At 51.0% G+C, this 24,160-nt stretch overlaps 3 protein-coding genes across 15 annotated transcripts in view; 1 reads left to right on the top strand and 2 right to left on the bottom strand.

The window, feature by feature from the left end:
* Positions 1-1,709: 1,709 nt before the first annotated feature.
* Positions 1,710-10,033, bottom strand: LOC107319976 (uncharacterized). Of its 8 annotated transcripts, XR_014934627.1 has the most exons (4): positions 4,993-5,320; positions 4,582-4,765; positions 3,548-3,970; positions 1,710-3,099 (listed from the first exon to the last, which is right to left on the bottom strand). XR_014934627.1 is itself a non-coding variant. In XM_085516351.1 (3 exons), the coding sequence occupies exons 2-3, from the start codon at positions 4,651-4,653 to the stop codon at positions 3,608-3,610; spliced, it is 435 nt and encodes a 144-aa protein (XP_085372477.1). In that variant the 5' UTR covers positions 4,654-4,765; positions 4,993-5,320; the 3' UTR covers positions 3,114-3,607. The 8 variants fall into 8 exon arrangements, 2 of the variants coding, with proteins under 2 accessions (XP_085372477.1, XP_085372478.1); XR_014934631.1 differs by lacking the exons at positions 4,582-4,765; positions 4,993-5,320 and adding an exon at positions 6,747-10,033; XR_014934632.1 differs by lacking the exons at positions 4,582-4,765; positions 4,993-5,320 and adding an exon at positions 8,561-10,033.
* Positions 5,409-21,902, top strand: GATA2 (GATA binding protein 2). 4 transcript variants are annotated; one of them, XM_085516342.1, is made up of 6 exons: positions 5,409-5,565; positions 10,979-11,428; positions 12,052-12,651; positions 15,144-15,289; positions 18,127-18,252; positions 19,081-21,902. In XM_085516342.1, exons 2-6 carry the CDS (start codon positions 11,200-11,202, stop codon positions 19,378-19,380), a joined length of 1,401 nt encoding a protein of 466 aa, XP_085372468.1. In that variant the 5' UTR covers positions 5,409-5,565; positions 10,979-11,199; the 3' UTR covers positions 19,381-21,902. The 4 variants fall into 4 exon arrangements, with proteins under 4 accessions (XP_085372468.1, XP_085372465.1, XP_085372467.1 ...); XM_085516339.1 differs by having other exon boundaries at positions 15,111-15,289; XM_085516341.1 differs by lacking the exon at positions 5,409-5,565 and adding an exon at positions 10,392-10,555.
* The window catches only part of LOC116654014 (uncharacterized), a 58,028-nt gene continuing 53,564 nt past the window's right edge, over positions 19,697-24,160 (bottom strand). For all 3 annotated transcript variants that reach the window (XM_085516343.1, XM_085516345.1, XM_085516344.1), the window contains one exon: positions 19,697-24,135. The gene's annotated coding sequence lies outside the window, so the exon portion shown is untranslated. The remainder of the gene's footprint in view (positions 24,136-24,160) is intronic.

Below are 24,160 nucleotides of genomic sequence, written 5' to 3'. Positions count from 1 at the left end.
AGATAAAGGATACAGTTGTTAAACTGATGCCACGTTTGATCGCAGCCAAAAAGCCAAGAGGGCTTCAAACATTCATTTATCTCAAGCTGTAAGCAAGGCTTATTGCTGCTAATCAGATAATTACTCTGCTTCTCCCCCATCACAGAGAGCACCATGCGGTGTGAAGGTTTCCTCCCTGCACGGGACCCTGCTCTGAGCAGAGATCTGAGCATCACTGAGAGCACTGGGATGGGTGGGATCCCAGCAGCTCCAGGCTCCAGTCTGAGATGAGCATCTTTGATCTGAGCCCATCGGGGCTGTTGGCACTGCTATAAGACCACATGAATGTACGAATCCATGAGGGATCAGTGGGGCTTAAATCCCTCTCCAACTCCACAAGATCTTTTCAGGCACAACGACAGGAGCGGGGATAAATCACGCATCTCCAGCACAGCACAAAGCGGGCAATTAGCAGACAAAGCTGCCCACCAGGGCCCGATGGAGCAGAACAAGGAGATTTTCTTCCCAGAGACGTCTGCTGGAAGCTGTCTGAAGCATTTCCATTCCCTTTGGCTTTTAATCGCGAGGTCAGCTCCTTTCTCCCTACCCCAACGTCCTCTATCAGGGCCTCTTTCTGGGAACTCGCAGCAATGCACCAGATGTCACAGAGACAGAATAACAGCCCAGGGCCAACCTGGGGCATTTCACCCTCCCCTGAATCCCATACCACTCTGAGCCACGTTTGTGGGGCTGAGAAAGCAGAATGCCCATTAGGGCCATCCCTGAGCAACCAGGTTTGGGGACAGCCCCTTCCTCCAGGGGTACAAGCAGAGTGCCAAGGGAAGCAATAGCACTGCCCTGAGGAATGGGCATGCTGCAGGGAACACAGCTTTGGGCAGAGGGTGCAGCTCCTCTGGTGCTTCTAGGGGTTTTTTCAGGGCTGCAGACCCCAAACAGCGCATCTGCTGCCAGGATAGGAAGGATGCAAGAGGGAAGGGAAGAAACCACAAGGCTTAAAAAAAAGAAAACCACCTACATTTTGGGTTGCTCTGTGCTCCTCTTCAGACATCCAGCTCAGGGTGTGCTTTTGGCCTTCTGCCCTTCCCTATAAATTCCACTACCAGAAACACAACAACCTCCTGTCTAAAGAAAAAGCAAGTGACCCAAGGCTTAAAAGCACAAAATTACACATTAACCCTCAAAACACTGCTGTCTGCTCTCTTCTTATAGGGGCAGAGCCTGAAAGAGAGGGCAGAGCCACAGGTGTGGGTGTTTATACGTGCACAGGTGGGGGAACACAGTGAATTACGCTGTGGTTACACACACACATTCCCTTATTTGGTTTTCAAGAGTGACCTTGGGTAAAAAGAGAAGGAAAAGCAAAGAAAGCGCCGTAGCTCTTCGTGGCGCAGATGACAGCGAACCTCTCCTCTTGTGTTTTAATATGTGTGTCTTCAAACAGCCGGGATTTCTGTCCGAACCCTCGGAGGTGTTCGGGATGGTGCCCGGCTCGGCCAGAAGGTGACGCCGTCCGCCCGCAGATCGCGGCCGGCCCCAATTAGCGGCCGTATCGCCGCAATCACGGCTGCTGATAGAGATAAATGGGGAAGGCGCTATCTGCGCAACAATAGCGCGTGGTTTTTTTTAAGGGGGGGGTTATGGGGGGGGGGAAACTTTAGGGAGGAGAAAAAAAAAAAAAAAAAGAAACAATTGAACTTTTCATCAGCCGCTAATCGTGATTTTTTTTTATTGCTTTGCTTAGCATTTTCTCGGGGAATAAAACCTCAGAGGAGCCCCGTCTTTTGTGGGAAATGAAAGGGCATATAAAAAAATGAATGTACATGGATTCTAAATATTTCAGGTTGTATGACTTTGTGTTTGACCTTAGCAGAAGATGAACTAATCCTGCAATATAATAGACTTTCATAGAGATATGGAAAATGGCTGCTTTTTTATCTCAGTTGCCATGGGAACCATCAGAGAGAAGGCCTAGCTGAGATGCAATAGAAGGTTATTAAATGTGTGCTTGTGTATATTGGAAAAATACAGCTTTTTGTCATCTCGTGTCACTCATAGGTCTTTAATACGTAATGTTTAGGTTATTAATAAACTAACACAGGTCCATTTTTTATGGGGAACAACTGTGAACACAACTGGAAAGAAAAAATTAGTACAAGTTGAACATTTGCAAAACTCCTGGGCACGGGCAGGGGCTGACAGGGCTGCTGCTCACACACAACGTCCCGCTGAAGTTTCTCTCCTTTACCTGGACAAGGGGACGGCTCCTACTGCAGGGGATGGGCAAAGGGGACTGGGGGCACTGCGGGCACCGTGTGCTTAATGGGGCAGTGCTGGGGACATAAGGAGCGCAGTTCAACGCCGTCTTGTTCGGTATCTGAGCAGGGGAAAGAAGGGGGTGATGAGGGCTGCTCAGCGTTGTGGAATCACCTGCTCTGGAGCCAAGGTTGAGAGGTGGTTGTTATGATGCTGGTAGTGGCCAAAATAAAAATCAAATTAAAAAAATAAAATAAAATAGAGAAGGAAAAAAAAAATTAAAAGTTTAAAAGAAGATGAAAAAAAAATGAAAAGGAAGAAAAAAGAAAGGAAGGAAGGCAAGAGCCTGGTGCTCCTCTGAGCGGACAGACTTCAGGCAAACTCCAGGCGGGATGAATTCCCTTTCTGTGGGGTTTTGCGGGTGTCCCGTTCCTCCCTTGGGATAAAGGTCTCGTTCAGCTTCGAGCCGGAGGTGCCGAAACCCCCCGGCTTTGGGGTCCTGCTCTGCTGCCCCACAGCGCTGAGCAGCGGCGGGCACCTCGTTTCCCCCTACCCTCCCCCGTAGGTCCCAGCGGGGCCAAATCCACCTTGCGCCGTTCCTCGCTCTCCCACCCCGCTCCCCGCGTCGGGGAAGGGCAGGAGACACTCCTGAGAGCCCCGGGGGTGTCCCGGCCCGGCGGGGCACCCCGCGTGCACAGCAGCCCGCCGTCCATGCATACTAAGTACAGCAAGGAATACATAGATTTTGCCTATCTGCCGATCAAACGCGGAGATCTGCTCTGGTAAATGATGCATTAGATGCGGTGGCTGTATTTGTTGTGTGAGTTTTGAAAGGGTTCCGATAATCTGGAAGCGAGAGATAAGGAACACCATTTATTCAGCAGCACTTTGGAACCAATTTTCAACCCTGTTCAACCCCATTCTCCAGCAGCCTCCAGGAGCCCAGGAGATAAGGATTGGGCTATTCATTATCTTCACAAGGAACAAAGATTAGCTAGCAGAGATGAAAAATTACCCCTGGATAGTAATAATAAGGAAGCGAACCTGGAGAGTTGCTGAGCCCATATTCTCTCCCCACTGCTGCTGCTGCTTCTTCTCCTTTTAAAATTCTCTCCCTCTCTTTTTTTGTTGAATCAATATTGAAAAGGTTGCTTTTTTTTTTTCTTTTCCTTTTTTCCCCCCTTTTCTTATTTTATTTTATGAAAGAAAAAGAAATTAAAATAAAATAAAATAAAATAAAAAAGCCTTCCCCGCTGACTATCATATTTTTCCATACGAAGAATATGGTTGTTACCGTGGAAGAGAGCTGAGCACGGTCTCCCCTTCCTCCCAGACTTTCAGATGACATCTTTAGTTACAGAAGGCAAACAGCAGAAGAAAGCTTCCTTCTCTTCCAGCGGGCATCGGGGGGGACACCGCTTTCCCCCCAGTGTCCCCAGTGCTTCTCGTGACACTCGGGGGCGGCTCTGACCCCGCACACAGCTCGGGATATCCCGGCAGAGCACCGCGGATCGCCCCGGGAGCGCAGCGGCTCCTCGGCAGCTCTCAGCACCCCCCCGGCCGTCGCTTCGGACCCCCCCGTGTGCCCCCGCCCGGGGTAGTTCTGCACGCTCCCAAAGCCGCTTTTCGTGCTGTTTTTACTCCGGGGCGACGCTCCCCCGTTCCGGAGTCGTTCCGTGCCGGGGCGATCCAGGGATGCGGTGCCGTCTCCCTCGTCCTGGGCACAAGGGAAAAAGAGGGGGATATGTATATACGTATATATTTTAATACCACATTCTTTTGTATTTTTTTTTCCCCTGTATAAATCTGAGAACGTATCTTCTCTCAGAGGATGAAGGGTAATACGGGAGGAGTAATTAAAACACTTACTTTAGAAATGGGCTGCGTGGAGCTGATAAGAATTATCTCCCGCATATCAAGGACCCTTTTTCCCCCGAACCATATCACAAAGACAGACAGAAAATGCCAGCAGAATAGGATTCCCCCCTCCCTTCCCCTGCTCACATTTTTACCTCCATTATGATGATAATTCCGCTCCAGAGAAACTTTTCTCCTTCCCTTCCCGAACCGTATTTCGTTCCCCCGCTCGCACAGGGCCCCCACCGGACGCTCCGGCCTTTGTCCCTCCGTTAGGACTCTTTGCCCGCTCCCCGCTCCGGGGGTCTCCCCGACCCTCCATCGGAAAATCTCCCCTCGCCCCGCGGCGATCCGGCGCGGCCCCCACTGCCGCTCTCGGCGCTGCCCCCGCGGCCAACCCCGGCTCCCGCCGACCCCATGCAGCCTCCGGGGCTCGGCGAGGGGACCCCAGCCCCGCACACACGCACGCACCGGGAGGTAAAGGCACAGCAGGTGAGCAGTGCCAAGCCGGGGACTAAGGCGAGGCGACATTTCCCAAAGCATTCGTTCAGGCTGAATCGCCCAGTGCTACGAAATCCGTATTTCGCCGTTTCTTTTCTAGCTATAACAACGACTCTTTGAGGCTCGTGCCTCTTCCAGCTCATCTGCTGTCTCTCTTAGTTGCAGGTGCACAGACCGAAAGATTGAGTTTGGGAAGGGAGATTGAGGAGAAGAGACACGAAGTTAGTAAAAAAACAGGTTGGTCAGTGCAAAAATAAAATAAAATAAAATAAAATTAAAAAGGGTCAGCCAGGTATGAAAAGGTGGAAGAAAAATTAATAGGAATAGGGATATTTAATATCCACAATTGACACCACAAAACGCTCCCCCACCCCGCCCCACCTTCCTCGGGGTCCGGTGGCGGAGGAGAGGCGCGGAGCTGCGGGCAGAAGAGCCCCGTTCCCAGCGCCGGAGATGCGAGCGTGTGTTGTGTTGGTATAATATCAATTCATTTAAAATATGAAAGTCAAGTCGCGTAGACTGTGACAGCAACCGTAACAAAAGGTGCAAGCAACAGACAATGTGATGTGCTTGTACAGATATTGTAATGATGCAAATGAAGTGGAGGGGACGAGCTGCCTTATTATGTACATAAATACACAGTGGCTCGCTGTGCCATCCTTGAATGCAGGAGAGTGAGAGAGAGAAGGGGAGGGAAAGAAGGGAGAGAGGAAAAGAGAGGGAGGGAGGAGGGAGGAAGGGAAGGGGGGAAGGAGGGAGGAAAAAAAAAAAAAGGGCTCAGCTCGAGAAGTGCCGCCAGTTCGAAGCAGAGCGCTCCTCGGGCAGCCCCTCCGCCGGCTGCGCGCACCCACGGGCGGGGGAGGACACGCGGCCGGAGCCCCCCTCCCCAGCCCGAAGGTGAGAGCGGTCGCTCCGCAGGCAGCGGGCGGCGAACAGCGACGGGAGGAAGGCAAGGTAAGGGAGTGCGGCTCCGCGGCGCTCCGCGTCCGTCCGCCCGGGGCGATTTTCCCCGGGGAACAGAGCGGGGCGGTTTAGTAAAGAACGAAAAAATCCCTTCATCCCTTCCCGGCCTCCTCCTTCCACAGACCCGGCTGGAGGCACCGCAGAGCCGCGGGGCTGTGCTGCTCTGCCCGTCGGTACCCTGCGGGGTGCGGGGCCGCCCTCGTTCGCTTTTCTTTTCCCTTTTTCTCCCCTCGTATCTTCCCCCCCCCCCTTTCAGCTCCCCTCGTTCTTCTTATTATCACCGCGCTAATTATTTAAATCTCCATCTTTGAAAGTTTGCATTTCACCCAGGGCAGCCACTTTCCCGGAGCAAAGGGGTGTGCGTGTGTGTGTGTGTGTGTGTGCGGAACCCCTCGCCCCCTCCCCGCATCCTATATCTCCTCGCTCCCATTGTTGGCAGATTTGGACAGCAAACACAAAGATGAGGGGTTTGTTCTGCCCGGAGAGAGCACCTGCCCGCCGGGAGCCGCCCGGCCCAGTCCCGTGCGGCAGCTTTATGGGGCTTTGCATGATTTAGAATTACCCCAGCACGGCCCGCTCCTCTCTGCTGCTCTTCCACCGCTCTCTCTCTCTCTTCCCCTATTTGTTGTGTGTGTGTGTGTGCATGTGCAAAGTCCCCCTCTCTTTATCCGCCTTTTGCTTTGGGGTGCCGAGGCTGAAAGGCAATAGGGGGGGAGAAAAAATAGCCAACAGGAGCTTGGATTTGAGGCGATTTCAATAAGAAAAGCGATTTCCATCAGGAAGGTGCGGGGTTCTCTGGCCAGGGATTGTTCTCCTGTTCTACCCGAGAGGATCTTTATTAATTAAACGCAATTAAAATAATAATAATAATAATAAAAGAAAATAAAAGAAAGGAAAAGAAAAGAAAGAGAAAAGAAAGAAAGAAAGAAAACGGTCCGAAGAGTCAGCCCGGTTCGGGGATACGCGGGGTTACGCGGCCGCGGGCGGTGCCGGACCCGCTGCGCTGCGGGGAAACAGAATGAGACCTGCGGGGTATCCGAAATCACCTTAAAATGGGGGGGGGGGGGGGAAACGACTGGGGGAGGAGAAGGGAAAGAAGAAAAAAGGAAGAAATCCAGCGGGCTCCTGAGAACGAAACCTTTCGAGGCAGAGGCTGAACGTTCTTGGTATACCTTTATCCGGATGAATGTGTCCGTGTGAAGCCCCCCGCACTCGTTCTGCTTTGGGAACGTGCACAAAAGGCGGTGACGGGGGGAGGACGGTGGGGTTTGTCCTCCTCACCGGGGGGAAGCAAAGTGAGGGGAAAGTGAGGGCAGAGCGGAGGTGAAGTTGTGCGTGTGTGTGTATGTGGACGGGCACGGGGGGGACCCGCCATTCCCACGCTGTAGGACAAACCTTAGTGGGGTTTGGGGGGGGAGGAGGAGAAGGGGACAGCAAGGCGGCTTCTGTGAGATTAAGGGGGGAAAAAAGAATGAAAAAGAGATTCTGTCGTGGTTTATTCCCCGAGCTGTTGCTTTTTTTTCTTTTCTTTTTCTTTCTTTCTTTCTTTTTTTTTTTTAATGCAGCCTAAATTGGGTCTTGTGGTTAAAAGGTGACTGTGTCGTTTTATAACCCTATTAGCAGCCATTAATACGTGCTGGTAATGCACAGAGGAGTTTGGGGGGGGGGGGAAGGTGTGGAGGGGTGAAGATTAATAAGAAAAGCGGAGGGAAAAAACACAGAAAGAGGCAGAAAGCGAGTAATCCCCCACCCCTCCATACCCCCCAGAAAAGAAGACAAAATGGAAGGGGGGGGGAGAGGGTAAAGAGCCCCAATCTGGGCGTGTAAATAAATACTGCGATATTTGTTTTCTGGCTTCGCGTCTGCCCGGGCAGAGGTGTCAGCTCCATCGCTAACTGTTGCTAAAACACGGTGCCGTCTGCCCCCCCTTCCCCCCCCCCCCGGAGCGATGTGACATCACTTGTCAATCACATCCACAGGACCAGTTGTGCGGCCAGCGCTGGGAGATCTCCCTTATTGCAAGAAATAATAATAATGGGACGGCAATAAGAAAATAAAGTTGATAAAAGTGAGGCCGGATATCGGTTAAAAAGAAAAAAAAAAAAGGGGGGGGGGGGGAGATGGGGGAATAAGCGGAGAGAAGGGAAAAGAAGGAGAATGGGGAGAGAGCAGGAGCTGCGGGGCTCGGCTGCCCGGAGAAAGGACTGCGGAGCGCAGCGCAGCCTCCTGCCCGCATTGCCCTGCGCGGCGCTCCCCGGAGGGAACTCATTCATTCGTTCCATTTCCAACCCCGGGTCCGCAACGCGGTCACCGGCATCGGGGATGTGAGATAGGAGGAGGAAAAGAATAAATAAAATAAAGCGTAAGAAATGAAAATGCTCCAAGCCGGTTCGGTAGGAATCCTCCCTTCTCCGCTGAGCTGATATCGCTTCTCCCCGCCGGATCGCTCATTCGTTTTGAGGAGGATTCAGGGGGGGTACGTGGGGGTTTGGGCGCTCCGGGAGGCGCCGGGGCAGCGGGACCCCCCGGGCGGGGCCGGGCTCGGGGCAGCGCGACCGGAGCCGGAGCTCGTTCGGCCCTTTTGTTGTGCTCCTGCCGCCGGCCCCGGGGTAACCCGAGCCGGGGGCTTCAGGGAGAGAGCCCTCGGCGGGCAGCTCCGGGGTCTGCCTCGCCATAAATCAAGCCGCCTGATTAATCTTTACAATTTGTCTTTTAAAACAAACACGGACGAATTATCAGCTCGTTAACTGCGATTTTATCACCTGCCTAAAACAAACAGCCCACCCCCTGACCCCCCCAAACAACACACACACACACACAAAAACCAACTAAAAAGAAAACCCAAAAAACTCGGCCCCGTGCCGATTGGCAGCCGGGCAGTAATTAAAACATCCGTAATAATCATCATCGGAGCGCTGGGCACGGCCGGGGGCTGCGGCCCTTCTCGGGGGATGCCCGCACCCGGCCCGGGTGTACTGAGACCTACCTGCGAGCGGCCGCTTTGGTTCCTTCTCGCCCTTTTTACACAATAGTCGTAATAACAAAAGGAAAGTCTCGGTTTGGGGATATCTGTCTGGTTTTGGTAGAGTTATTTCTGCCCGTGGTAAGAAAACACCTTCGGCCGTAGAAGGAGAAGCCTGATTTTTAGAAAGCTCGCTCGGTTCTCGCTCTGCCTTTTAACTTTCCTTTTTTTATATATATTTTTTCCATTTTGAAATTTTCCTCTTTATTTTCCCCTCGCTTTGTTTCCTTTTCCCTGGAAGCTCCGTCCCCATGCGCCCCGGGCACGGGGGCACTTTGCCCTCCCCAGCCCCGACCGCTTCCCACCCAGCGGCCGCTCCCGTCCTGCCCGGCCCGGGGCCCCCCGAGCCCGGTTCAGGTCGGGGAGGAGGCAGAGGAAGGGGCGCGGAGATGGGGGTGCTCCGCAGCCCCTTCTGGGGGCCTCTCGTAGGGGACAGCGGGTGAGGAGCGGGCAGGAGCGAGGGAGCCCCGCTTCGCTCGGGCAGCGCAGAGGGGGAAGGGAGGCTTTTATTATTATTACTGCCGTTATTATTATTATTATTGTTATTATTTTTTAAAAGAAAGTTCATTTCCTGGCGAATTTGGCAGTGGCGGTGACGTCAGAGCCCCGGCGTCGTAGTGACTGGGGCGGTCGGGCAGGGGGGGGCCGCGGCTCCCAGCGCTGCCCGAGGGGGGCTCGGAGCGGTGCTCCCTTCGCCGACTCCTCCGGGTACCCCCGGGTCGGCCGCGCCGTCGGGTGGGAGCCGCTGCCGTTGCCCGGCCGGCTTTGCTCCACGATTTCCTCGCTCGGAGGCTTCAGCGCTCGTTTCCCTTTTCCTCCGAAAGCAGAGGTTTGAGGAACGGGAAGGCAGAGCCTGTGCAGCAGGACCTGCGGCAGCCCCGATAGCGCGGCTGGCGTCTGGCTGCGACTTTCCCTGCGTTCGTTTTGGTTTTATGTCGGTTTTGTTTTGTTTTTCCTTTCCTGCCCCAAAAGCGGATGGGTCCCGAGGCTCTTTTCGGAAAGACCCGGAGCTGAGCCCCGCTGCGGCCGCAGCATTCCCGCTGTGCGGGGCAGCTCCCGGGCACGCACGGCCCGAAGCACGGGGGTGACTGCGAATAATCAAACCGTTTAAAGAACCGAGGGGGGAAGGAAAATAAAGGCAGAGCTGCGGCGCCGCTGCCCCACCGGGAGGGACACGCCGCGGACCCTTCCCGGGAGCGCTGCGGGACGGGATCCGGCCGTGCCCGCTCGATGCGGAGCCTCGAGTTTGTTTCTTTTTGCCGTTTTCCAACTATAACGTGATGCCATCAGCGACCGCGCCGGGCTCCGTCCCGCTGTGCTCCGTTTGGGGGAAGGGGGGGCCGTGACGCCTCCATCTCCCCGGTACCGGCCTCCATCTCCCGGCCCCGCGCATCCCGGCGGCAGCGCAGCCCCGCGCCCGGGCATCCCCCGACGGAGCCGCCCCCCGGCGCCGAACCCTTCCCGCCCCGATCCCCCTCCCATCCCCGAGCACCCCGCCGGGACCCCCCTATTCCGTCGTCCCCGCCCCACAGGGGCGTGCAGAGTCCGGGCGGGGAAAGCCCCCACGGCGCTGCCGGGCGAGGATGCTGCGGGCGGGGGCAGGGGGCGGAGGAGGGGGTCCGCGCCGCGCCCCCCCGGGCCGGCTCCGTTTGGGGCCGGGGGTGCGGTTGGGGGCGGTGTGGGGCGGCGGGATTGGCTGGCCCGGCCGCCGGCCCTGCGCGCCCCGGCCCGTCTGCGGCGCCGCGGCCAGCTGGCGCCAGCGCTCATATAGGATGCGCGGGGATGGGACCGAGCCGGCCAGAGCCGCGGCTTTGCCATCTGAGTAACACCCTCCATCCAACCTCCCGCTCTCCTCCTCCCGCGCTCGCTCGGCTTTTCCCCCTTTCTTTTTTCCTCTCGTTCTCCTTTTTCCCGCAGCCTCCGAGCGGGCACCCGTCTCCTCTCTGCCTCCCGCCCCGGGTAAGTGCGAGGCGCGGGGGGGCATCGCCGCTTTTCCCCCTCCTCCCACCCTTCTGCCCTCGTTCCCTTTCTCCTCCGTCCTTCGTTTTCCTTTTGTGTCAGCCCAAGTTCTCGCTGGGACTCTATGGGATCTGCCGTCCTTCCTTCCCCCTCTCCCCTTTTGAAGCCAGCTGGAAAAACTCCTGTTGACGTTTGTAGCGAGAGGGCTGGGGGGGGCGGGGGGGGAAGGAAGCCTTTGGATTTTTTTCTTTTTCTTTCTTTTTTTTTTTTTTTGTAAAGTTCGAAATGAGATCTGTTTATTTAGTGACGGGACAGAGCAGGGTGAGGAGTCGGGGGCAGCAGATATTTTAGGAAGGGGGAGGGGCTCGGCCGCCACCTCGCTATACATTTAGGGGGACCCGCTCACCCCGTGTCTCTTTACAGGTGCTGCCCCGCCACCCGCCCGCGGACAGAGGGACGCGTTGACTCCGGGGCCCACCCCGCATCCTCCCGAGGGCGATCTCCGGACACCCGACGGTTTTCTCCTAAACAATCGCCCGTCTGCTAAACCTCCCCCCCACAAACCTCCCCGGTACCTCCGCCTGCAGACCCCGACCGCCGCTCGCCGCTGCCCCGCGGGTGAGCGGGAGGGGAGGCCCGAGGCCATGGAGGTGGCCACGGACCAGCCTCGCTGGATGACCCACCACGCCGTGCTCAACGGGCAGCACCCCGAGAGCCACCACCCGGGACTGGCTCACAACTACATGGAACCAGCGCAGCTCCTACCTCCGGACGAAGTCGACGTCTTCTTCAACCACCTGGATTCCCAGGGCAACCCTTACTACGCCAACTCTGCCCATGCCCGGGCCCGGGTCTCCTACAGCCAGGCGCACGGTAAATGAGCATCCCGCTCCTCGGCCCCTTCCCCACCTCAGCCCGTTCCGACGTGTGGGTGGGGAGATGTGCTTGCAGCTGCTCCGGTGTGTCGGGGCCGGTGGGGGGGGGAAAGGAGATGGAAGGAAATAGAACAGAAAGGGAGGCATGGGTAGATTTTAACCCTAGCAATGACCAGGCATTGGCGGAGGGGAGGGAAAGAAGGGGAGGGTGAGAGAGGAAGGGGAAATAGTGTGTGCAGAGGCTCAAACTTCTCAGACACGGCTGCTTCCCGGATGCAAAATACGAACAGATTCAAATCGGCAATGGATTTTACTTGGGGTGTTTGTAGGATCTGAAGAGAGAGCACTGTGGCAGCTCGGAAGACAGCACAGAAGGGGGTTTGCTGCTTCTTGTAGGGTAGGGTGGGGTGGGAGGAAAGGGGGGTCCTTTGCTCCTTCCCCGACTAGCTCTGTTCCTCTGAGCTTTCCCAGGTGGTTGGGGGTCTCCCTTGGAGGGCATGTGGATGAGGGGCTGTGTGCGCTTTGCACTGGGAAATCTCACCCTGCTTTGGCTCCCCTGCAGCACTCTGAGCTGAGAGTTGGCATATTTAACTGATCCCTGACGCTCTTGTGTCCCTACAGCCCGCCTGACCGGGAGTCAAATGTGCCGGCCTCATCTTATCCACAGCCCCGGGATCCCTTGGCTGGACAGCAGCAAAGCGGCACTGTCTGCCCATCACCACAACCCCTGGACCGTCAACCCCTTCACCAAGACCCCCCTGCACCCCTCGGCAGCTGGAGCACCCGGGGCCATCTCGGTGTACCCTGGCAGCAGCACGTCCAGCACCGCATCTGTCTCCTCACTCACCCCGGCCTCGCACTCAGGCTCCCATCTCTTTGGTTTCCCCCCGACCCCTCCCAAGGAAGTGTCTCCGGACCCCAACTCCACCAGCGCTGCCTCCCCTTCGTCCTCCGCTGGGGCCAGGCAGGAGGACAAAGACAGCATCAAGTACCAAGTGTCGCTGTCGGAAGGGATGAAGATGGAGAGCGCCAGCCCGCTCCGCAGCAGCCTCACCAGCATGGGGGCCCAGCCCTCCACCCACCATCCCATCCCCACATACCCCTCCTACGTGCCAGCTGCCCATGACTACAGCAGCAGCCTCTTCCACCCAGGCAGCTTCCTGGGGGGCCCAGCATCCAGCTTCACTCCCAAGCCACGAAGCAAGGCCAGATCCTGTTCGGGTAAGCAGAGCACCCCTATCATGCATTGATGATATCCCTGGGATGGGAGGACTAAATTTAGGGCTGTTGTGCTGCATGCGTGCATGTCGTGGTTGGCTGTGCTTGTGTATATGGTTGAAGCTGTAGGCGGCTGTAGGGCCAGCAGTTTGTGCCAGCTCTCCCTGGGACAGAAGGGCAGGTGACTGCTTGGCCGTGCTTTGCTGTTTTTAAATTAAGCTTGTACCAGGCTTCCCTGGTGCCATCGTGCTGGCGGTGGCCGCAGAGCCCCGGGGCACTCAGATGGGGCTGAGGGATACAGAGTCGGCACAGCAGATCGCACATACAAAGAAGGATTTATATGGGGAAGAATGTCAAACAGCCCCCGGCAGGCTGCAGCCCCCGAGGGGCTCAGGCTCCCCTGAAGTTGTTAAACCCCCCCCCAGTTCCACGTGGGGACTTTCTGCTCAGAGTTATTTCCCCTTTGATAATTTTCACGTCTCCTCTTCAGTAAGAGAGAAGGCCCCATTGCAGGGTGAAAGCGAAACTTCCCCGGCCGCTCCGTGCGGGCCTTATTTCCTTCACATTTAAAGGAGCAAAAGTTCAAATATAGTTTACATACCAGTGCTAAAGACTAAGGTGTCCAGTCATCACTAACTTACTGCAGCCCAACCAGAAAGCACTCCTTCTTTCCTGATCCACACATCTCTGCTCCGCAGTGCAGAGCTTTCTCAGTGCACAGCTCTGCCTTGCATTTCTACCTGGAAGTGCAGTTCCAAATCAGCAAACTGCGATGGATGGAATTCCGATCGCGCCTTGCAGTGACCCCCGCTTGTTCAGACTGACATAGAATTAAGGGAATTTCTGTGACTCCGACCTTCCTGATTTAAAATCCTCAGCATCAGGAAGAAATGATGTACGATGTATTTCAATACAGTGTATTGGTACTGAATTAAGATAACCCTTAAAAATTAGCGACCGGATAAGCTGTTGTGTGTGTATTCTTAAACACCATTGAATGCACCACATGCAATTATTTTTAGAGCAGTTCAGAAGTGTGTTCCCTTACGAGTTTTGCAACAAAAGCATCAGACACCAGCTCTGTTCCAAACAGCCCCTCTGAAGGGAACCACACGGTCCACTATTTAAATGCAGTCACTGCTGCGTGCATGCATTCTTTTGGCTGTGCACAGCACGGTAAGAAGAGGCAATTAGCAGCCTGAGCCCCCTATTTACAAACAGACCCAAGGCCCCCATCTCTGAAGATAACCGGATTTCAAGGAGCTTTTTATTTTATCCTGTGGTCGCCGGCGTCTTTATTAAATGGAGGAAGCTTGGGGCTCCGATGTTTGTTTTTCCTTCTTTTTTTCCTGCATGGGAGCCCCCTGTGTGAGGAACTGGGGAAAGTTCGTGACCACCCGGTGTTTTTGTAGGAAAGCTCGGGCTCACGACACGGCGACTCCGGCAGCTTCCTGCCCAAGGAGGGACAAAAGCTCCAAACGCAACGCCGAGAGCTCCCCTCATTTTTCACTGCCTTGTTTAAAAGCCACCCACTCCCTAGATTAAAGGAGGCACAACCCCGCTGAACTCGGCGTGGCCCGCTGCAGTTATTAGCAAAAGGAGAATTTCCTCTCTGCTTAAACGCTGTAGGATTTGCATAAACTATATGAAGAGATTTCTATATTAAGCAGACCTGCCCTCGAACCATCGGAGGCGAATGAACTTCTAGCAGAGAGCTTTCTGAGGCACAGACACACGTAGGAGCTGCGTGCTGGGTTTCCGTAGGGCCGTTCTGTCTTGCCATGTTTCCCATGTTGTGCTGAAGCACAAAGCAGTAGCGTGGGTAGCTGCTCCCCACTGCATCTAGGGGGAAAAAATGACAGAAAAGGACTTTTTTACAATAATTCCCAGAGTCAGTGCTGGAACTGAAGTTTCTAAAGGATTGGTATTGTGCCTTTAGAACAAAACTCATAACAGACTTTTGCACGCCGTGTCTATTCCCAACCTGCTCGGCTTTGCTTTCCTGGCCGGTAGTGTTTGCAGCAAACAGAGCAAGCCCAGAAGAGGAGGTCTTTATGCTTAGATTTAATTTTAGGAAACCCCTTTTTTTAGTTCTTTTTCATCATTTTTTTTTCTTTTGTTACTGTTTGTTTGTTTCACATCTTGTGTGTTTGCAGGTGTGTGTGTGTGTGTGCGTGTGTGTAGGGCAGAAGGCACAGCCCCAACACCACAGTGCCGTGGGTACGGGAGGGAGCTCTTGTTTTCCCAGCACCATAACCGGGTCAGTCCTTCCCTCCCAACGGGGAGCACGAGCTGATCTCTGCTGGTGACATGCACTACTCACGGTGCTCTCAAGGTTCCCTGCTGCATGTGCTGCGCGTGTCCCTGCTGTCTGCCCGTGCTTGAACCTTAACGCTCTGTTTTGACTTTCGGAAAATGCCTAAAGGACAATGCAAAAAGCTTTTGTGAATTTGTTTTTAAAGAAAGAAATCCGGTTTCTTCGTGTTTCCATTTAGAAGGCAGAGAGTGTGTGAACTGTGGAGCAACCGCTACCCCTCTCTGGAGAAGAGACGGCACCGGGCATTACCTGTGTAACGCCTGCGGGCTCTACCACAAAATGAACGGTCAAAACCGACCTCTCATTAAACCCAAACGAAGGCTGGTAGGTGTCTTTGACTTTCTTTGGGTTGGGGGATACATGTAGCAAAGGGACCACACGCAGGCACGAGCCCGACACATCCCACAGCCCTCAGCCCCATAGTCACAGCGGGGTCAGGCCATGCCTGGGGGCAGATCCCCCTCCTCCCCACCCCCTGCCCTGAGCCCCCAGCCGAGCTTCTGCGCTGCCAGGCCAGTGGGAGATCGGGTATCCGTCTCCCCGTTTATCCTCAGATGACAGCTTTTAATTTAATTCCTCATTCATTTGGCCTCTCGGGACATTTCGGGAGCGAAAGGGTTATGAGCGTCAATGTTCTCCACCGTGTGCTAAAGGAAAAAAAAAAAGTTCCAGCTCCAAAAAGCAAAACAAATCAGATGAGTCAAAGCTACTGCTCCCTACTTAATAATTATTTGTATAAAAGCCATGAAGTAATTTTCACTCTTATATTCTCTGGCAATACTAATATTGGTTCCCTCCCCAGACAATCCCCTACTGTTAAAAAAAAAAAGAAATCCTATTATTTTTCCATGGAGTCACCTATACTTTGTATTTTCATTTGAGCCATTAAAAAAAAATGTCCTTTCTGAGCTCCTGGTAGTAGTTTCCTATCCGGATATCTGTACGTTAAAGATAAGGAAACTTTGTGTATCTGTTTCCTGACTCTAAAAGCTTTAGAGAGTTTCTATAGGCGAGCCTTGCCAGTCATGCTCACTGTTTTGAAATTTCTAATACACTCTATTCCACAAATAAGGCGTAAAATGCTAAGAATAATAAATATATTTTTTTGGAGCTTTGTGATTTATGGTGCCTAAGTCTCTCAGCTACTCGTGGGCACGTTTCAATGAGGTTTGGAGAGCAGAAAATTGGCACCGCTGCTCTGAGGCTGGGATGAGATGCAGAAGATTTGTCGTGAGTCAGAATTTCAGCTATGCAGGCTGCTTAGTGACTGACATACAGAAAAATGTTAAGACAACAGTGTAATATTATCATCTCTCAGGCTCAAGTGCTTTGCAGGCTGAATGGGACAGGCTACTGAGCCGAGCAGTATCAGTGAGCCGCGTCCCATCTGCAAACATAGCGCTCCACCTTGCCCTGTGCTAGGAGAGGGTTGCTCTTCATTTTCTGTACTTACCCCACTGCAAGCATCCACAGAGCTTTTCTCTTGGTTTGGTTGTTTGTTGTTGTTGTTTTAATTGATTTACAGCTTTGTTTATTGCCCCTTTTTCCACTGTAGTTTGCTTGTTTGCAGAAGAGAGATGGCCATCTTTGGGAATGTGTTCATCTGACATGCAATAGCAAAGCCATCATTAATGTCAGTGCTTGGAGGTCTGGCATTAATTGTGTTTGGGTTGCATGAGCGTACTTGCAGTAGGGGGTACCCCTTCCCTCTGCCTTCGGCCTGTTCTCACAAGTGATTGGGGGCTGAAATATACAAGTCCCAAAGGGCTGATTCCCGCTTTAAGCTGCTGAGCCGTCCATCACTTTGGGAGAGTTACAGAGCCAGAGTGTAAAACCAGCAGTGAGCGCTTACAAACCCAGCGCTGCCCTTCTGTGAGCCGGGTCCACCAGTGCTCAGCGTTCTCGTTTGGGAAACCCCAAACACTGGGATGATGCTGTCAGCTCGCAGAGGTGATCAGTGCTTCATGCAAACCTTGCTGCTGCTTCACTGCGTGGCTCTGGTGGCTAATTGCAGAAATACCTAGAGAGCAAGGCCCTGGGGAAATTAACACAATTTATGTGTGTTAGTAAGTAAACTGCGCTAATTTAAGGAAAGAAAATATCGAGTCCTCTCCTTTAACCCAATTGCACACACTGAATTGTGTTTCACCCACTTCCAGAGGCAGAACCATAGCTTTCTTATATAAAATTCTTTCCCAAAATGTGGGGTGCCATTGACAAGTCCACAATGCTTCCAACCAGCGAGCAGAGTGTTATTATTGTAAGGCCTGCTAGAGAAGGGCCCATCCAGAAATCACCCGCTGCCTGCTGTTCTTCTCTTCCTGCTCTTGTTTTGGGAGGTGGGTGAATGTTTGGGATATTTTTGCCCCTCCCTCCGCCCTGGTTTCGGCAGAACAATGCTGTTTAAATGATCCTTTTATATATTTTTTTTAAAGATGGTTGGCTGAGGGCTTGTCAGCCCAGAGACTGAGTAGGGACAGAGGCGGCAGCCGGGTCAGCGCAATCATTGCTGCGAGGCATGAAATTTGGTTTGCTAAATATTTAAAGAAAGTTGGAGCCAGTTTTGTTTTCTCCTTTTCACTTGTAAATGGAAACTGAATTTTCAGCGATGGCTCTGATAAATACTGCACCCAGCTAAGCAATGTGGTTGGTTTTCTTTTGTGGACATCTTTAAAAGGACAGAGGATGAGGAGGGGGGGGGGCTGGGAAATCACATTCTTTAAGATCATTACCTCTTTTCCAACCCTACACTGTCACTGACTTAAGTTGGTCACTTAAAATAAAAAAAGGGGAGGAGAAAGAAAAATAGATTTTCCTGACACATTCTAGAATCCTTCAAAGGGAAACCTTGAACAAATCAAACATCGATTTCCCCCTCCTAAAATTTTTTGTTCAGGGAGCTGAAGAGATGCATTGTTCCCTCTGCACACATGGTGCCACGGGGCTCAGCACTGCAGCCTGCATAGGAGAATATGTACATTAAACAAAAACCCAACGGCCACAGCATACGAAACTGACAGGAGCTTTCGTTCTGCCCCAATGCTCTGCAAAACCTTAGTATTAGATCTACCCAACCTAAATATCGAGCCCAAGTTGACCTTTCTCATGATCCCCCCCTCCTCCTGCTGATAGATTTTTAATTTTCTCTCTCTTTTGGTTAGTCAGCGGCCAGGAGAGCAGGGACGTGTTGTGCCAACTGTCAGACAACCACCACGACCTTATGGCGACGCAACGCCAATGGGGACCCAGTTTGTAATGCCTGCGGACTCTACTATAAACTGCACAATGTGAGTATTTGCTCATCTCATGTGTCGCGGGGATTGATGTCTTAACTGCGCGGTGTACACTGGGCTTTTATTGGTTTGGGGGGGGAAGGGGGGGGGGGCTGGTTGTTGTTTTATTCCTTCCCTTGGTCTCTAAGGTTCCCCTGGGGAGTGACAGCCATTCTTTGTCAGCATAGTGATGCTAAGTTAGATGACATTACAATGTATGAGCTTGGCTTCTAACGCTTGGGCAAAGCAGGCCAAATTGTGCATGACACTTGGTTTTAACTAAGCATGTTCTGTGCATCTTTTGGCCGTGGGAAATAGGCTCTGGGCAAGAATTGATCCCAACGGAGCATCTTCGTTTTGATTTAAAAATAATAACGCATCTAAGGCTTTGTGTTTTTGTTATTTTTTAAAAAGAAATTTGTTCTAAGCAGGAATCACTTGTCCTTTTGTAAAGTTATTTAAACTACAGGTAACTGAGGTTACTGGTGTTGGATTGTTCACGTCTAAGGTCTGAATTTAGGTCAACGTGTGCCTCCTGGTTTGATCTCATTCTCTTAGGAAATGAATGACTGAGGGCAAGCCTACGGGAAAGAGAGTCATCGGCTGCCAAATTCAGTTCAATTTGTTTTTCATGTCTGGGTTTGTGTGTGTGTGTGTGTGGTTTTATTAAACAAATCAATATAAACAAGTTCTACAGAGAGAAACACCGTTTTTTTCCCCTCTTTTTCTGGCCAGAAAAAGGTCTCCATCCAGGAAAAACACATGGGGGCTGTCCAAATATTTTCATTTTTGCACAATAAAGTCATTTTGTCAGCATGAGCCTGATTTTCTCATCTCTTGCAGGTGAACAGGCCTCTGACCATGAAAAAGGAAGGAATTCAGACCAGGAATAGGAAAATGTCCAACAAATCAAAGAAAAGCAAGAAAGGCTCTGAGTGTTTTGAGGAACTGTCCAAGTGCATGCAAGAGAAATCGTCTCCTTTCAGCGCTGCTGCCCTTGCTAGTCACATGGCACCTATGGGGCATTTGCCACCCTTCAGCCACTCTGGACACATCCTACCAACACCTACCCCTATCCACCCATCTTCCAGCATCTCATTTGGACATCCGCACCCATCCAGCATGGTTACAGCCATGGGATAAAACCTGACGACTAAGAGACCCACCCAGAGATCGAGAACATGGGGCTTTACCTAAGACGACACCAAGTAAGAAAATGTTCTGCCAAGAGGAGAATGTAGGGATGGCGAAAAAGGGGATCTGTGCTCCCGTGTGGTTTAATTCTTCATGCTGGACTAAAGCCTTGCAAGTGATGGGTCTCCTGCAGAAACGTGTAGTGGTGCCTGTAATGCACTTTGCCCCCTCAGGTATAAGGAAAAGAAGAACTCACCTGGTCGATATTGAGTTGTGTAGCAGAAAGCAAAAGGTGGCAGAAGCAGAAAGAAGAGGCTGGAACTGGCTTTCCTTTCTCTCTTTGTTATTACTGTGAATATTGTAAAGAGATATAAGCAGCCTCCCAGGATGGAATCGGCTCACTGGAAGCCACACATGCTGGATTTCTATTGTGGACTCTGTTTGGGGAGGGGAAAGGAGAAAAAAAAAAAAAAAGAAAAAAAGAAAAAAGAAAAAGGATGTCTTTATAAAAACTTAATTTTTAAAATGAAATCAGACACAAAGTCATATTTATTTTGCTCTTGTTTTCCACAAAAAGCCTCAACCCCTCTGAGTGCATGTTTGTGTGCTGTTGGTTGCAATGGCTACCCTGTATGAAAATCTGCCTTCATAAATATGGGAAGGGACACTATTCAGCGGCCTCCCTAGATTTGCTCCATCTATCTTCTGTACCAAAATATCCCCTAGGAAGGGAATAAAGCGAGGGTGGGCAAAGCAAGAACTGTAGCCGCAGTATGGGATTTCAGTGCGCCCAAGACAGTGATTATTTTTGACACAATTTCTTCTTTCATGTTAGGGAAAAGAATGACTTATTTTAAAAAAACAACAACAAAAAGAAACCCCACACAACAGCCCCCCTCCCAGCTACACTATTATTCCTTGAACCAGACAGCTCCCATCTGACTAACTGGTGGGAAGACGCTCCCGGAAGGCAGTCCTGCGTTAGCGAGGGGTGAAATACCAAATCGCTGCAGCTAACATGCAGCAAAACAACAGGAAAAATAAAATGGCAGGGCATAAAACCATCCAACTCACAGACTGCTGAGGTTGAAGCATTTTGTTCTGTTGTGTTGGCAGCTGTTGCTTAGAAAAATGCAGCTCAGCTTCTTGGGTAAACTTAGGGCAGCGCGACAGCGGGTCCGCACGCAGCAAGGCAGCGTGTGCTGTCTCAGGCATCCAGCCCCCACAGACTTCACAGGGAGGAAGGGCAGAAATGAGGTTGAGATCACTGGAGAGGGGAAAAGGAGAGACAATCAGTTTGAGCTTCACACATCCGTCAAATCCCAGACGCAGCGACAGCTGATGAGATGAGGGAAAGTGCCGTACGGCCACTTTCCATAGAGCATTTTGTAAGAAAAAGAGAAGAAAAAAAAAAGAAAAAAAAAAGTAAAAAAAAAAAGTTTAGATCTCCCATTATTAAACCACATTGTACGTAAATGACCGAAAACAAAGCTATTGCGAATGTGAAGTGTATTCTATTGATTGTTATGATCTGATGCCTCTCGTGAACACAAGCTCCAGTATAACATACAGTGTACATATTTAGCTATACTTCTGATGAAAACGCCCCAATGAGCAGAGGGGTTTGATAATGTAAACCATGTAAGCTTAACTCTGTGACAAGCTTCTTTCTTTTCTTTTCTTTTTTTTTTTTAAAAAAAAAAAACTTTTAACTTTTTTTTTTGTCGTTGTTGGGGTTGGTTTTTTTTTGGTTTTTTTTTTTTGTGTTTTTTTGGTTTTTTTTGGATCAAGCCAATTGTATCTTTACTGCAAAAGTCCTGCTTTAAAGAAAGGGGAAAAAAGAAAAAACAAAGCCACAACAGAACAAATAAAAATGGCTGTATGTTGATTTTCTTTTTCTAACCACGTAATTCGAATATTTGGTGATGAATTAAGAAGCAGGCAGACATGGAAAATCCTGCTTGCATCCTTTTCCTGGTCTGTGTAGGCATATAGGTGCACTTTGTAAAGAAGTGGAAATGAACGGGGGGAAACAAAAAGCAGTTGGGAGAAATCACAAACCTTCTTAATCTACTGAGGGAAAAAAAAAAACAACCCCAAAAGAATCGGATCCTTCTTACTTTCTACCTTTTACAATGGTACAGTTGTACATTATTTGTACCCGACTCAAATTGCGGTAGGATTTGTGCAGGGGGTGGGGAAGGGACGTGGGTGGAAGACAGGGATTACTGATACAGTTGACAAAGTGCAATATATCGTCGGTCACTGCAGCATAGACAATGGCAGTTGAGATTTAAATTATTTTGTACTTGTATCAGCATATTAAAAGAAAAAAAATAAATAAAATCTGCAGTATTTTCTGTTTTTATTTTAAGTTTTTTTTTAATTTTGCTTATTTTTGGATTAGTGAACTAAGTTATTGTTAATTATGTACAACATGTTTATATATTGTCTGTAAAAAAAGCGTATGCTTTCCTCATATTCCTTCAAGGTGAATATTGCTAAGAATAATAAAATACCTTTTTTGTGAAGTGACCTGTGCCCGGCTTTCTGTCCCGCGGGCTGCTTTCAGCAAGGAAACCTTTAGTTGGCAAAGCTGCGCCGTAGACGTGGAAAAGCATCCCAATGGGTTTCAGGGCATAGCCTCTGTTAGACCAGGCACAGCTTGCTGTAGGCTCCCACTCTGGTGCGACAGAGTCTGGTGTTTCTTACCATTTGGTGTCATGCATGGCATGAAAGGAGCAAGGGGAGACAGCCAGCCTGGAGCCCCTCTGCTGTCTGTGTTCGTGGGGATGAGGGTTCACCACCGGCCAGCTCTCCCATGGCCAACACGTTGTGTTGCTTTCATCACATGCTCTGGTCTGACCTGCACAAGGAACTCTTGGGGCTGTATAAAGTGAAACAAAGCCCTTGCGAGTGTCCCTGCCATGCGCGGGGGCGAGAGCTGCTGCGACTAAAACAATGTTTGCAAGAAAACTGCTAATGAACTTTGGGTTTCCTCCTTTGACCCCCTGGGAGTAGCAGCTCAGTTCTGTGGAAGCCAGTCTGGGATAACTCCTTGCTTATTAAGAAAAGAAAAAAAAACATACCAGTTCCTTTTTCAGTGAACATGTGCAAATTCCAACCTTTCATATCACTGCTTGTTAGTGGTGCAGCCTCCACCCCGGCCCTGTCTGCAGGCCCTGCTAGCAAGCAGATGACACGGGGCCACAGCAGTTCTGGATGTGCTGCACAAAGCCCACAGGACGGCCAGGACAAGGCCTTCCTGTGCCATTTCAGACAAGTTAATCATCTCTCTAACTTGTTTAGCAAGGCTTAGTGCAAACACCCATTAAAAAAAGTGAAAAAAAAAAAAGAAGCAATTTATGGCATACCATGCAAGCTTCATTTACGAAGAAACACGTTCATCCTCAGACGGGTTCAAAATGGAGTTATAAGTGAAGTCACCCACCCTTGCTCCATATTTGAATGCCAGACACACTCTTGGGAAGAGAGAACAGTAGCACCAACCACATCATTAAAAAAAAAACAACTTAGAATAATCCAACCACTTGCTTTGGTTGCACATCACACACCCAAACCCAGGCTTTGATGAGGATTCACCTCGGTGTTGCCTCTCTGTTGGCATCTCATGGGGGCTGTGCTACCCGCTGGCAGCACTGGGGCCGTGCTCCATCCCCACATTGGGATGGGCCCATTCCTGCAGCATATATAACAAACATTGCCACGTTCATCGGGTGCCACTAAACAGCAAAAGATCAAACCAGCCCTCTGCAACGCGTGTGTCCCGTTTGTCTCCAGACATATTGCAAAGCAGAAGGAAAACAAACAGCAGGGAATGGAAATGGAGCAAGCGTGCAAAGTTCAACACAAAGTGGAAGTACAGAGCTGGTACTGAGACGACAAATTGGGACTGATGGTCCTTTCACTACTGCCAAATACTAGGGGGACAGGTTTGTTGCGAGGAGGGAACCCTGACACCACTTACCTTCAGTTCCCGTTGTTGGGATTATTGTTTTAAGCTGTGCTTAATTGTCATGTCTCCACAGCCACATCAAAAGCTGAGAAGATTAGGTTACAGGGAGTGTTTGATGTCAAAATACAAAATAAATAAAAGGAAAGCTGAAAATGTAGCCTATTTTCCACGAGCTCTAGTGAGTTTTTTGCTTCATTTCTCCCAGCCCCCCCCTTCAAAGGTTGCACTTTTTTAGTGGCAAGACTTCATTTGCTTCCAAACAGCTCCACTGCTTTCCTGCAACAGCTCAAAGGGTTAACAGCCCCCCTTTGATGGCAAACATGGTATAATTAACGCAAACTTCTTAAGTATCCCTGTGACCTGTAGATGGCCACATGAGAATTTTGTTATTTACTGACTTGCCAAACGTTTATTGCTTATAGCAGGACAAGTGGGAAGCAGGCATTAATTCTGATGCTGTTATCAGTGATTGTGTGTAAAGTTCACAGGCACTCTCTGCTATATGTCAACTGCAATTAAACATTTCCTCATTTTTTATTTACTTATTTTTAAATGAATTTCATGTTGGTGGAGGGGATTGGACTGGCAGCCTTGCAAACTGAAATGCTGCCCATGGCAGAGGCACGACATGGCACAACTTCCCCTTACCTGCAGGCTGGGGAAGAAAACAGTCTGGCACTTCAGGGCATTTGATCCTTGGCTTCTCCGCTGAGATGGTCTGACTGAGCAGTGACTGTGGCACGGCACAGAGGGAGATTTTGTGGTGTGACATCTACTTGGAAACCAGCCTGAAAAATACCAAAAACGGAGCCA

Source organism: Coturnix japonica, chromosome 15 (genome assembly GCF_054131305.1).
Source record: "Coturnix japonica strain WE chromosome 15, WE-NBRP24, whole genome shotgun sequence".
In the NCBI taxonomy this organism is placed as follows: Eukaryota; Metazoa; Chordata; class Aves; order Galliformes; family Phasianidae; genus Coturnix; species Coturnix japonica.
The sequence above is the reverse complement of the archived record's forward strand: the minus strand, read 5'-3'. Positions and strand labels throughout refer to the sequence as shown.